Source organism: Mesoplodon mirus (genome assembly GCF_964341445.2).
Source record: "Mesoplodon mirus genome assembly, chromosome: 6".
Lineage (NCBI taxonomy): Eukaryota > Metazoa > Chordata > Mammalia > Artiodactyla > Ziphiidae > Mesoplodon > Mesoplodon mirus.
Genome location: NC_138982.1, coordinates 16,629,327 through 16,644,570, shown reverse-complemented (window position 1 = coordinate 16,644,570; position 15,244 = coordinate 16,629,327). Strand labels below are relative to the sequence as shown.

The window sequence follows — 15,244 nt, the reverse complement described above, 5'->3', positions numbered from 1 at the left end:
CTAACCAACCACACAACTGACCATGTCACTCCCCCACATAAAACCCTCCAGTGACATCCTAATCAGAAGGCACACAGGGGGTCTTCTACACCCTGACCCCCAACAGATTTCACACTCTATGTATTCTGTGAAGGCCAACCTGCACACACGATGACTGATCAACCCTCTGGGCCTTTTCCCACGCTCTCCTTCTGCCAGGAACACTTTAACCCCATATTATACGCACTGGTCAGGGTCACTTCCTTCAGAAAACCTCCCTGAATTCTAGGTTGGCCTAGATGTTCCACTTCTCAACTCAGTCCTCTGAACAATCCCCCACCAACCAGTCCCTTGTCACAGAACATGGAAACTGCCCTTGTATGAGCCTGTCTGTTTCCGGACAAAACAGTAAACTCTACCAGAGTACAGACCGTGACTCCGTAGCCAGCCCTGTCCCAAAGCCCCTTAGTAAACAGCGGGACACATTAGGAGCCCGAGAAGTGTGACCTGAACGAACACTGACCTGTGCGCTCCTAGAGCTAGGACAAGGCTGTATCTCACTCCTGGAGGCACCCGCCCAGCTGCTGACACGCTACTAGATGTTCAAGCAGTGATGCTTGGCAGCTGAACAGAGCCTGCTAAGCCTTTTGGATCTTGAAGACTCCCAACTCAGTTGTTTCCTGGACTGAATGGTAACATAAAACAGGAAGGGCCAAGGACTTACCTGCAACATACAACTAAGTCCATAAACCAGGGGGCCGTGCTGTGCACAGGAGAGAAAGTCGGAGAAGGCCAGCTGCACGGGGCTCATGCCAGGGCCGGGGGGGCCGGGACTGGGGGCCCCGATGCCCGAGCTGTTTGGTCCTATCATCATGTGGGGCGAGTGGGCGGCAAGGAGGTTGGGGCCATCGCTAAGCAGCAACGCAAGACGCCGGGCACAGAAGTAGGCAAGGCGGCGGGACAGGTAGGCCGACTGGACAAACTCATCTGAATACTGAGGAGCACAAGGACACCGGACTTCAGTCATGTCTTAGGCTACTCGGTGAGACAGCTATTGTAATACAGGCTTTTCTTCATTAAAAACAAACAAACAAACAAAAAAGCAAACAAAACCCTTCCAAAGTACTATATAGACTGGTGCCATCCAACAGAAATATAATGCAAGCCACATATGTAATTTTAAATTATCTAGTAGCCATTTAAAAAAAATCACAGAATGATGTATTTTATTCAGCCCGATATACCTAAATGTAAAATGCTATCATTTCAACACAGAAAGTATTCATGAGATGTTATACACTCCTTCTTCCACATCAAGTCTGAAGCCTGGTGCGCACTTTCAATCAAGAGCACATCACGATGTGAACTTGCCACATATCAAGGGCTCACGAGCCACGTCTGGCTAGCGGCTGCTAGAGTGGACAGCACAGATACGGACATCTCAGGGAGGACACAGGGCACCAGTACGGTGTGGTCTCTGGGAGGGTACTGGGTGAGAGAGGGAATGACTTCTCAACTCAATACTCCGTCATATTGCTGGAATTGTCAAATGCATGAACTACCTTTCCAAGACATTTTTCTAAAATAAATTTCATTCAGATAGCCTAAATTTTAACAGATCTTAGGCCAATCATGAAAATAGGAAGTTCCCACCCCCAGTGGCTCCAAGAATATCAAAAGAATGTAGAAGAGCCTCTATATCCTCACAAAGAGACAATTTGTCTTGTTTTCACAGAAATCTGTGTGAACAGGGAGACAGTATCTAAAGAGCTGTTTGCTCAGCTCAGGGAAGGGGGGAAATCCATGTGGGTAAGAATACTTGAAAGGGACGCGTGGCCCAGCAAAGGACTGCTACAACTTACAAGAAGCCTCTTATCACGTCCAGTGTTGGAGCATCAAGACCTCTTCTCCTTCCACTTCACACAGAACATATTTCCTCTTCCACCTCCACTTACCACATCATTCTCATCAGACTCGCTCCCTGCCCATGAAATCAAGTGGCTCAGGGTTCCATGTACTGTACCTGCAGCATCAGTGGTAATAAGAGTTTAAGGAGATCATCATCCGCTGGTCTGATCTTTTCTAACACATCCAAGATCCACGTCAAATATTCATGTTTTTCTAGCATTCCTTCCTTAAATGAACAAAGAAACATTACACTAATGATGTGAAAACGAAACCAACTAAACTTCAAACAAGAGCAGGTCTCATCTTTATGCTTAAGGGTAATTTTGCTATCGTTTTTGTTGTCGTAGGAAAACACGGTCTCCTTGATCAAAGTTCAAGTTCTAAACAAAACAAAGAACTGGTGCTGTTCTGTAGGGTTGATTGGAGGGCGGTTTTTTTGTTGTTGTCGTTCTTTGGGTTTTGTATACCTGCTTCATTCTAAATTGATAAACATTAATTCCTACAAGAAAGAAAATTCAGAAGCTTTCAGATTCCCAGGGCATGTCAAATACCTGGCTAGAGTTTAGGGTACTATGAACTCATATTCATAGGAGGACACTTGGCCAATGGTAGTCATTACAAAGAACAAAAACACCCATCGTACTATCGTATCAAAAACAGAAGTTGGAAATCCTATCAGACCCAAGGCCCCTTAGTAGCCTCCTTCTCTATCCTAAAGTGAATTTCAGCTACCATAACCTACCTATGAAATATAACCTTAAAAGTCAGTATAGAGCTTCCCTGGTGGCGCAGTGGTTGAGAGTCCGCCTGCCGATGCAGGGGACACGGGTTCGTGCCCCGGTCCGGGAAGATCCCACATGCCGCGGAGCGGCTGGGCCCATGAGCCATGGCCGCTGAGCCTGAGCATCTGGAGCCTGTGCTCCACAACGGGAGAGGCCACAACAGTGACAGGCCCGTGTACCGCAAAAAAAAAAAAAAGTCAATATATTGGCCTAATTATCTGTAATATAAAGAAATAAAACGAATTTATAATAAAATAATGTATAAATATTCTGACATAACTACACTAAAAAACAACAAACCCATAAATTTCCAAAATGCCTCACAGGGTTGGTGTAGCTCCTCTTAACATAAGCAACGTTAACACTTTCATCTATTGTCTTCCTATGTGTGTACATATAAATACACACATTCTTTATGGCATTCTATGCACGCACATATTTAATGTCATATTATAACCTTGTATTATGATTCACATCATAAAAGAATCTTCAAGATAGAAACAAAAAGCTATGTTTTCTGGGAAAGCCACTTAAACTTTTATGGTCATTCTGGTTAACAACCTTAGTAGTTAATATGAAGTCCTACTTTGTTCCCAGCAATGCTGACATATCTACGTATCACCAGTGGTCCACTACCATGGTTATCAATGATTTGTGTAAAAATATACTGCTAAATTATAGTTTCTATATTTAAAACATTACAGAAAGAGGGAAGAGATATGGGGACATATGTATATGTATAGTTGATTCACTTTGTTATACAGCAGAAACTAACACACCATTGTAAAGCAATTATACTCCAATAAAGATGTAAAAAAAAAACTGCATAGGAATGACCTACACACACACACACAAAACATGACAGCGACACCACATTGACATGACAGCAAAGTGTTCACTTATTGCTAATTTCTATGTTTTAAATGCTTACAGTCAAAAAAAAGTTAAAAGGTTAGCCACAGAAAAAGTGCAATTTATAATTTTCAGACCAATAAAGTAAACTTTAAGTTAAAGAAATAAATAAAGTGGAACCTTGCATGAAGAATTAAGAGATGGTGAAGGCAAGGTTCATAAGAAAAAGTATCTTCATAAGCATGACTTCCAACGACTACATAACGTCCATCCTCAAGATGCTTTTGTTATGTACCTGTACCCTTATCTCTGCACATGCACACCTGCACATGTACATACTAGAGACAGTTTCATGTTTCAGAATAAGGTGAATTAAAATATGATGAACTTTTAAATTAATGTCCCCGTTAGATTCATCCGTTTAGGACCTACCTAACTGCTTCCAAAAAGGAGACACTGATCTCAGTGTTCTGAATACATAAAGTAATCCTTCCAAAAATACTAAGCATGCTGAGAGACACTTTTTTCGAAGATGCAGACTAAATCCTCAGCTCAAAAAAAGTCATAAAAGCTCAGAGCAGGCACCGAAGTAGTCTTCTGCTAAGTGGTACTAGAATTGGTTAAGAGTTGTTTTTACTGATTTAAAACTAACAATGCTACTTCCCAAAGGACCGGGGAAGTTTCCTACTTTGAGCTCTTAGAAAAAGTTGCTTACCACCTGGAAATTGTAATTAAAGTTCTAAGGGGGGAAATTTTAGAAACCACACATCCTTTCTACCCCCTTCCTCTTTGATCAAGATAGCAGGTCGTGAACGTCTATGCTGCTAACACAACTCCAGCTGAATACACTCGTCCTTCCTCCACGCCGGGAGTAAAGATCAATCGAGGCAAATAACAGCACAAGCGCCCTCTTCTGGTCAATATGATGTACATCAGCGTGTCAGGATGGGAGTTCAGTCGTTCCTCAATGCCCTTACCCCTCCTCTCAACTGCATTTTAAACTGCAGCTGAACAAAATTAAGATGACCCTTCATTGGAGTAACTAAGCTCTAAAGGAGATCTACTATAAGACAGGAGGCATCAGCACAAACATCTTTTTGAATTAATGCCTCCAGTTTTTGCAAAGTAAATGGCTTGGGAGGATTACATTTAATAGCGCAATTACAAACCAATTAATGGCATTAAAAGAGCTGGCATCACTGAAAGCTGGCGATCAATATGTATAATAGGAAGCTGTCATCTCAGGGCAAAGGTGTTACCTTTAATATAATTCAGTGTGAGATATGTCAGATGGCTTTCTTTGAATGTATTAGTTCATACAGTGATATAATTTAACGACCCCCCCCCCCCCGCAAACACTAAACTGTAAGGAATTCGCTCTCCTCTTAAAAGCGTGCTCGCAGCCCTTGAGTTTCGTGGGAAGGTTACCTGGAACATGTGGAATGCCAGCTTCTCGTTGTACTCCCACTGCCGCATTGCCTGCTCCACATCGGGCGGCACGGGGACAGGGCCATCGCCCGCGCTGGAAGCCAGGTGGTAGAAGTCGGAAATCTTGGCCAACTGCTCTCGAAGATACCTGGTAGATATTTGTGTCCACTCTGCATTAAAAAAAAAAAAAAACATTTCCAGCTACGATGAATGTAAGAACATTTTCTTCCTTTCTGATGATTTTAAGGATGTACTTATAAAACAAACATCTATTACACAAAAATGGCTTTGGAAAACGTATGCAAGCACTGTTCAGAAAGGCACACCCACCCCAAAGCCCTTAAGTAATGCAAACTAGTGTAATGTGCCTGCCCCATCGGCTGGCCAGGATGCCTTGCCGGCCAGCTCTTCCCCTTGTCCCTCTGTGACCCCTGACCTAGGAGAAGGGATGCCCACACTCATATAAAAAAATATCAGAGGCACAAGCAGGAGATAGAACAGGGGAGGTGAGCGCTTTAAGCAATCACAATTCCAGACACAGAGAACAGACTTGTGGTTGCCAAGGGGGAGGACGGTGGAGGAGGGATGGATTGGGGGTTTAGGATTAGCGGATGCAAACTATTACATATACAGAATAGATAAACTAGGTCCTACTGTATATAGCACAGGGAACGATATTCAATCTCCTGGGATAAACCATAATGGAAAAGAATATGAAAGAGAATGTATATGTGTACGTATAACTGAGTCACTTTGCTATATAGCAGAAATTAACACAACATTGTAAATCAACTATACTTTAATAAAATTAATTTTTAAAAAAGAAATTAAAAAAGAAATCACAATTCTACTCCAAAAGAATTCAAAATCCCCCCAAACGCAGCTCTTTTAAGGTACATTTTTCTGGCTCCAAGTCAGGGTTCAAACATGCCTAACTAAGGTGTGTTCTGTTTCTGTCAATCTGTAAGAGGACTGACCTTCCCAGCAGGCCAGCCCCAGACAGCGTTCCGCCCCGCACTCCCCCACCCCTGCGGGGGACACGAGAGGGGCCGCCTCTTGGACAACCATCTGGACCTTCAGTTATTCTACTCTCCCCAACCAACACAAGATGCCTCAGAACTCAATCAGAAAGAGTAGTGAGCGACAAAAGGTAGGAAACTGGGGAGGAAACAGAAAACGTAGCATTAAAAAAAAAAATCACTAAAATTTTTCAAAAGTATCTGCCACATGGTCACAAATTAAATCAATGTGTTGCCTTCGACTACCATGAAGAATGTGATGCCAACTTTAGCCCATTCGGTGGATAAAAATGTAATAATTGCATGCTCACAGCCACATTTCCCCAAGGATTAGTGAAACAGCATTTCAGAAGAAATCATCGTACTGAAACATTACCACACAGCGCTGTTTCCTCATTATTTCGGCAGCAGGTTCTCCACCCTTCTTATTTTTAAAGGAACCTATCTTGACAAAAGTAAGAGTAGAAACTAAACATCTATTAGAAATTGAGCGTTTTGATTTTATTTTTTAAGTACTACTAAAATTACTTGACAACAGTACCCAGAGATGATTAATGACTGCTAAGCTTTGGTCTAAACCACTTGTTCTAATTGTGTCTTATTTAAAACTGAAATTCAAATGCACATGTTAAGCATTGCTCCAGTAATAAGCCACCGCAAAAAGGTGAACAGATACTAGGTCAACATTCTGTTCCTAGTATAATCGTTTTTCAGAAAGCACCACCAATAACAGATATTATTGTTAAAATTACTCCCTCGTCCTTAAAAACCAAACAATAAATGATCAATGTCATCATCTTCTGGTGCCCCTGTTATGGACTAATCATCTCATGACCTCACTTGTTCAGCAAAGCAAAATACCAACCATCAGATGAGAGGAGTTTAGCTTAGCTATAATAAGCAAAAACAAAAATAACAAGGATCCAAATCCTAGCTTTTGTGTGCCAAGCCTTGCTATTAACTCACTCTCAGTATGGTACTATTCTCAATGCCCCCTCAGAATATTTTAGCTTCAAGAGCTAAAAATAACACACACATTCACACACACCCCTACTGTGTCTAGGGTATATTTTCTTTTCAAGATTGTTTTTTTTTAATATAGAAGAAATACGCATTCACTACAGAAAGTTTCTAATGCAGATATGACAAGAGAAAAATCTCATAATCATTAAAGTTTTATATTTTTTCAGTTTTCTTTTTTCCTTCTTGTGTGCTTGACTGTTTACATAAATATATGTACATCTTTTCAAGAATCTGAATATATCATTCCACAATTTAAATTCCTTTTAAAATTCAAATGGAATTCAAATATAGACCTCTTGGTCGTTTATTTTAAAATGGTATTTAACTGACATTAAGTTATCGTATCAATCAGACCGATTCAGAGACCTGGGACTGAAGGCAGTCCAGTGTGAGCTAATATAAAAATTAGGATGCACACAAAATTTTCATTAAAAACAAAAAATAACAAACAGCCACCAGTACTGCACTCCTTAAAATTATTAGATTCACCGACACCTCTCATGCGTAGTTAGGACTGATCATTAAAAGGGAGAAATGAGGGCAGCAGCAGTGGCAAGACACACAGTGGTTCTCAGCCCTGAACGCAAATGCCATCACCAGAGGGGCTTTTACCAAACGCCAGTGTCTGCGGCCCCATCCCACCAGATTCTGGTTTAATTGGTCTGGAGTGGGGACCCAGTCCTAAGTGATAAAAAGGAAATAGGAATGGTTAGAGATCTTAGGGAAGGTGGGGGAGCGAGGTTAAGGAGGTTCAAAGGTAGAAAGATGCAGAAAGCGATGAAAGAGGCTGCTCTGAAGGTGGACCAGTTCTAAAATCGAGCAACTCAGAGGCTCTGGCTACATCTCTAGTTCACTGATGTCAGGTAGAACTCAAGGTCCACGAAGCCAGATTATTAGAAAGCTTACGAACGTGAATGTTACTGACGGTGGGTCAGGGGTCAGCACTGAAAAGAATGACCCGTCCTTTTCACAACACTCTCCCTAGCATCCAAGAATCCTGTAGCCACTACTCCTCTTTGTGGATGCCTAATCCCCAAAACAGAAGGGATTTCAGAGGCCATGCAGTTCACCCTACCGTACAATAGATCCAGGCACTGCAGGCGTAACTCAAGGTCACACAGGTAAACCAGAAGCACACAAACAGGTGTGAGATGCCCCACTCCAGGACATGAAAATACATAAGTTGATAAATACATGATAGGTGAGAAGAGAGACGTGTCAAGTTACATTAAAAGATGATCTCCGAGGCTTTGTGACCGCCTGGAGGGGTGGGATAGGGAGGGTGGGAGGGAGGGAGATGCAAGAGGGAAGAGATATGGGAACAGATGTATATGTATAACTGATTCACTTTGTTATAAAGCAGAAACTAACACACCATTGTGAAGCAATTATACTCCAATAAAGTTGTAAAAAAAAAAAAAAAAAGATGATCTCCCAGGGCCTGGAATACCTACAGTATTAATAAGAGAACTGGGAGCTCAGCAGAGGAAGAACATCCACCCTGGGGGCAAACACAGAGCACCCCAAATGCAGCAACGCTCACGGAGAGGGCGTCCTGGCAGTGTGACATAGCAGAGAGGCAATACAGGGCCGCACTTAGCGCTACCGGTAGAATGAACTTAGGGACAGGAGGGCCCTGGGTCCAAATCCTAGCTCTGCCACTGAGTCGTGAGCAAGGCATCTAGCCTCCGCTAAACCTCCATCTCCTATTCTGCATCAGGGATCAATAATACATCCAGGTCAGTTACTGTAAGGATGAGTTACGTAGCACAGTGCCTGCACTGCAGAAGTTGATCAATAAGTGGTTGCTATCATCATTATTACTGGTATGAAGTTTTTAGAAAGGAAACTAAAGGTTAGACCTTGACTGCCCCTGATGTTAGACCCTGCTTCTGCCTCAGCTGAGCTGCAACGCCTAACATAATGCTCTGGATAAGTGTTTATGGACGCAATCAACGTCAATTCCATGGTTCCAAAACCTTCGATGGATCTGCAGTCCTTGATGAAGTGAGGTCAAACTCCTTAGCTGGGAATTAAAATCATTTCAAATACTATCTACCATTACATACTCATACACACTCAAGGTGCCAGCTCAAGGTGTTTTCTCTCTGACTCTCATGCCTATGATGCTCTATCAACAGGACCTTCCATAACCACCTGTGTTCAGGGCTGGGCATATTTCTGGGCCCAATTCACATGTCACGTCTCGTGTAGCCTTCCCTAGTCTCTGGACACCACCCCACCACCTAGCGGGGATCTCTCTCTCTCTTCTCTAACTGATGTATTAGAATTTCCTCCATCTCTTTCATTCCCCATAAAACTATTCTTTATGTGCTCAAGATCTAAGTATTGACTTTGAGTCAATACACTATAAAGTCCTCCCAAAATAAAGCGACTAAATCAAGTTCCTCCGCAATTATCCTGCCTATCAAATCTTCAAACATCTTCGCTTTCTAGTTTAAACTCATCACTGCAGACCTAGAAGGTTTCAAACACCACTGTAGGGAAAATGCCAAATTCCCTCTCTAGTGCACTCCGCCTTTGTTACAACCAATGCAACTAGAAGCGCCCGTTCATCAGTGTGCTACAAGAGGCCCACGCAAATACAGAACTTTCTGTTCTTTTTAATAAACTTCCAGTAAATGTAAGTATAAATATAAACTTTACACACACACACACCCTAATATATATATATATATATATATATATATATATATATATATATATATATATACTTTAGTTTTGTGAAGGCTTATTTTCCTTGCTAAATTCTTTCCTTTTATCAAAACCAGTGGGAACCCACTACATAAAATAGATGCAAGAAAGCTTGCTTTGTAAAAACTCCAACCGAGTCCAGAGACGAAGGTGCACACCTTTAAAGTGATCCACTTGAATCGGCACTTAAGTCAATTCCAATGACAGGCTCCTCAGTGGAAAAACCTATATCCTCAAACATTCTCCCTGAAGCTACACCACTACAATAAAAGGTTCTTGCCTCTCCACAGTGAGAACGAACAGACCGCTTCTCAAAACTGCAGGACGTAGAGGATTTAACCAGCCCGACTTTGGTGCAAACCTGCCTTCGGTGCAGACAGATGGGAGGATGGGGAGAGTGTGGGGGGGAGAAGGAAAGTTCAGTATATATAAGCTGCTGCACCCTCCACCTGTGAGCCCCCAAGAAAATGACTGAAAGATTTTCTCGTTTTCTGTTGTTAAAACGCTTTCTGGATCAAAGGATGCCATCAACAAAGTGAAAAGGCAAACTCACAAAATGGGGAGAAAATATTTGCTAATCATTTATCTGACAGGGGACTTGGAGCTAGAATATATAATGAATGATTACAACTCAATAATAAAGAGGTGAATAATCAATCCATTTTTTTAAATGGGCAAAGGATCCGAATAAACATTTCTCCAAAGAATATAAACAAATGGCCAATAAGCACATGAAAAGATGCTCAACGTCAATAGCCACCAGGGAAATGCAAATCAAAACCACATTAGGGTACCACTAGGACAGTTATCAACAAGAAGACGGATAATACCAACTTTTTGGGGAGGATGTGTGGAAACTAGGGTCCTCATAGGTTGCTGGTGGGAATGTAAAATGATGTAGCCACCGTGGAAAACAGTTTGGCAGTTTCTCAAAAGGTTGAACATAAAGTTAACATATAACCTATCAAGTCCACAACTAGTTATATACCCAAGAGAAAGGAAAACACATGCCCACACAAAGATTTGTACACACTTACACCAGCATGGTTCATAACAGCCAAGAAGTGGAAGCGATTCAAATGTCCATCAACTGATGAATGGGTAAATAAAATGTCTGATATGCCTATAATGGCATACCACTCAGCCATCAGAAGTCATGAACTACTGATATGTACAACATGGATGAACCTTGAAAACATTATACTAACTGACAGAAACCTGTTTCAAAGAACCACATATGTTATGATTCCAGTTAGATGAAATGTCCAAAATAGGCCAACCTATAGGGCTGAGGGGGGCTGATGGGAAATGGGGAGTGACTGCCAATGGGTACGAGATTCCCTTCAGGGTGATAAAAATATTCTAAAATGTAATGATGGTTTCACAACTCTGTAAACACGTGAAAAACCTCTAAACTGTATACTTAACATGAACTGTAAAACAGTATACATTGTATCTCAGTAAAGCTATTATATAATTTTTTAATGTTTTCTTGAAATACCTTACTACCAATAAAAATTCATCAGCGTTTCATGAAGTAAAAGAAAAGACTACTCCGCACGGATGAAAAGTAATCCACGACGAAAGGACGAGACTTTGAGGGGCCCAGGGAGGAGGTGTGGTTAGGGAGGAGAATAAGGGTAGAAGCAGGCATGGCCAAGAGGGTGAACAGTTAAACCTGGGTGATGCGTAACAGGGACTTTATTACATTCTCCTATATTTGTCCATGCTTGAAATGTCCATAATAAAGGGCTTAAAAAAGTTAATCAGTTGAATTCTATAAAACGATTCACAGGAAACCGGAAATCCCGTATTCGGCCACTGGTCAAACTCGGGGAGTGAAAGGCGGGGCGGGGAACAGAGTGTTGGATAAACAAGAGCCCCAGGGAAAACCGCTGCCTCAGGGCGACGGGAGACCAAAGGAGGGTCACCCCACCGGCTGGAATGTTGGTTCTGCTGAATGGGCGGTTAGTGAGATCAGGCCCTTTGGCTGAAAAGCAGGAAACGTACGTGTGTGTGGTGTGCGCATGCGCGTGTATGCAGGTGGCGGGGGGGCGGTGTGTGGAATGGATGGATGGGCTGTTGCCACTCCGTGGAAATGCTATGGTGCGATAAATTCCTGAATCTTTTTTTATGCTTTAAGTTTTCCTCTCAGAATTAACTGTACAACACTGGGGCTAAATGGCAAATAGTGAATATCTGTTTTTGTCTGGATGAGTAATTTTACCATGTTATTTTTAACTGGCTATTTCTCTCTGGTTTTACTTACTGGCAATGACACTAAGTACTGTCACTTGGGGATCAAGGTGACAACTCAAGAAAAAATAAAAATCACGGGCATTTGGCAGCAAACATTAAATGTCTACGGAGGGCCAGAAGCTCTCCCGGGGTCTGGAGCTACAAAGGTGAGAAGAAAGCAGTGCCCACCTGAGGTGATTCATCCTTGAGGTAGAGAGACACACAGGGACACAGATACTGACTGACAGCAATGAGGTAAGCGCTCTGACACGCCATGGGACACAGGAGATGAAGCAAGGGGATGCTTTAGCCAAGTCTGGAGGGAAGGTACAAAGGAGTTCCACAGGGAGCAAGAGCAGTGTGTTAACATCCCAGGCCATGCGGACAGCAGCAAGGCAGAGGGAGAAAGGGTCCCCCGTGAGGCGAGGGAGGTGGCCCAGGCCAGAGGTCCTCAAACGCGATGGCAGAAAATGGTCACCAGAGGGCGCCAGTTGGCTAAACATACCGATTTAGCTTTGACTCCGAGATTTCCACCCTGTGAGTCTGGACTGGGGTCCAGAAATCTGCGTTTATAACCGATAGCCCAGGCAGTAGTGACAAGCTATGGAGTTTGATCTTTTGCTACGAATGACTCAAAGCCATTGAAGAATTTTAAGCAAAGGAAAGAGGAGATCAGATATGTAAATTAAGAGTCTCTCTCAGAAGTTGCAGTTGGCAGGGGCGGGTGGGGGGGAGGGAGACAAATTGAAACGAGGCTGCAAAGTCCAGTGAAGAGGTGACTGAGGAGGGTACAAAAAAGAGGCAGGTAGAATTGTAAGCAACCTGACGGTGGAGAGGGAGAAACAGAGAGGGGTGGGCAGCTTCCAGGTCTCCCTGTGGGGCAGCTGAGCAGATCACGGTGCCACAGAACGGGATGTGGAACAGAGAGCGGGGCGGGGGGAGGGTAAGGGGGCTAAATCCAATGCATTTGTTTTCATGAACGTGTTGTTTTAATTCAACTTTATTTTGAGATAATCATAGATTCACATGCAGTTGTAAGAAACAATATAGAGAGACCCCGTGTACATTTTACCTACTTTTGCCAAATGTTAACACCTTGCAAAACGACAGGACAATATCACAACCGGGATACTGACATGGACACAATCCGCCGATCTTATTCAGGTGTCCCAGATATTCATGGGAAGATGTGTCCAGGGGCAGGCGGATACACAGGTCTGACATTCAGAAGGCTCAGGGTGAAGATATGGATGTGGGGAGCTCTATCATACGTGGGTTCAAGGCCTAAACGACGGGACTATGACTGCAGAAGTACCCAGCGGACAAAGCCCCAGGTGTAGGAAGGCTTGTTCTGCAGAGTAAGAATACGGCTTGTGCACTAACTAACTCAGCCCTCTCCTGAGCCCTCAGCGTATGTTTCCTCACTTGGTGGTGAAGAACCCAGGTTCTAGACTCAGGTGGCCTGGTTCCTGTCGCAGCTCGAATCACTTGGCAGCTTTGGAGTCTTGGGCAAGTCACTCAGCCTTTGGATGCATCAGTTACTTGTCTATCAAACAGGCTGATAAGTGTTACTTAGCCTATATGGCTATTTTGAGAATTAAGTAAGATATAAGATGCTTAGAACTGGGACACAGTTTGCTGTGTCACAGCACAGTGTGCTTCTGAGAGGAAGCAAACTTGCATGATTTACAGGCCTGGTGGCCAGGAGCCCCCAGATGGGCAGGAAGTAACCTTGGCTGGAAGTAGGAACTCTCTGGCCGAGACAGGAAGACAGGTGAGGACTGGCTGCTGCACGTAAGTCTGTACAGGTGTGTGTCGGGGTGGAAGCGAACAGGTGGCTGAGGGAGACTGACACAGAGTCTGTTCCTCTCTGAAGTCCAAGAGAAGGGTGGTGAGACAGGGGAGGGAGCCTGCAGACAGAGGTGAAGGTGCAACCAACCAACCAACCGCTCTGAGGAGGGAGGGACAATGCCCCCCCAAAAGATAAGGGCCCTTACAGGGCAATATATAAATAACTGTGCAGTTGTGTGACTGATGCTTAATGCCTAAGGATCTCAGGGTGAAAAAGAGACCAAGTGGCCAACCAAGGAAACGGGCGGCAAGCTCTTGGGCAGGGAGAGGAGGAGGGGCTGACGAGGAGGGGGCAAAAGAGCCTTGAGTCCCAAAGCAGCAAGGAGACTCCTAACCGCCTGCCTGCCTTCAAGAAGCCGGGCAGCATCTCATACCTGAGGACAGCCTTTGACCCTTTTCTTGGTTTTCCCCTCTCGCTGTCAGGTCTCCGATTCCTGTTCCCAGGCTAATGCAGACAAATGCTAACTGTTGCATTTAGGGATTTTTTTTCCAGTTGTCCTTTTTCTCTGTCAACCCCATAAGTGCATCTGAAGCCAAAGGCAGAATCCAGTTTTAGCCCCTGGAACGAGAATGCCGTATCCTGCCCATCAACCACAGCACGAGCTTCTGGGCAGCACCGCCTCGTGGTTTCCTCCTGACAGTGGAGCACGTGCGAAACGCCTGCCATGACAGCCCCACCCCTTCTGGGGGGCAGGGGGCCGTTGGAAATGAATGTTCTAGTTATCAGAGGGCGAGTTCCTCAAATCCTTCCCAACTTTTTTTTTTATTATTTTCTGCTTTATAACAAAGTGAATCAGTCATACATATACATATGTCCCCATATCCCTTCCCTCTTGCGTCTCCCTCCCTCCCACCCTCCCTATCCCACCCCTCCAGGCGGTCACAAAGCACCTTCCCAACTTCTGAGCGAGCGACGGCCTTGGCCTAGCTGAGATATTCCTCTCATGGAATAACAGGGATGTTATTTTTCCAAATATTAAAGTGGTGCGTCTACTTAACCCCGTAGGACAAGTCCCCACCGCCTTCCACATCTGAGACCAGGCTGAGGACTTCATCGCCCCAGGAGAGGACAGCTAGGGCAAGACAAGAGCCTCGAGGAGGAGACCACAGATCGGCCTCCCTGTGAACAGAACATGCCTCTGCGCGTTCCTGCAGCCTTGGGAATAAAGGGGGGCCCTCCTGAGGATTTGTGGGGAGGAGAAACGCAGGCGCAGTGCGGGTGAAAGACCCACTGCCGGCCCTACTGGAGGCGCCAAAGCTACTGAAATTACACTACATCGGACGCTTGGTTACCCTTGCCCCTCCTCCAGCTTCTGCTACAGAGGAAGCAGTAGAAAGCCCCGGTCATTTGTGGAGCAAAAATAAACTACATTTTCTTTTTTTTTTTTCCTTTTTGCGCTTTGCATTGGAATTTAATTCCATGACCAGTTGTGCTTTGAGTAAAGTTTC

At 43.9% G+C, this 15,244-nt stretch overlaps 1 protein-coding gene across 1 annotated transcript in view; it reads right to left on the bottom strand.

Annotated features, from left to right (window-relative positions):
* The window catches only part of MED12L (mediator complex subunit 12L), a 321,906-nt gene that overhangs the window by 251,972 nt on the left and 54,690 nt on the right, over positions 1-15,244 (bottom strand). Inside the window, exons 6-8 of the mRNA XM_082625544.1 lie at positions 4,950-5,119; positions 2,003-2,113; positions 704-973 (exon numbers count right to left, since the gene is read on the bottom strand). Coding sequence (XP_082481670.1) covers positions 704-973; positions 2,003-2,113; positions 4,950-5,119 — 551 coding nt within the window. The remainder of the gene's footprint in view (positions 1-703; positions 974-2,002; positions 2,114-4,949; positions 5,120-15,244) is intronic.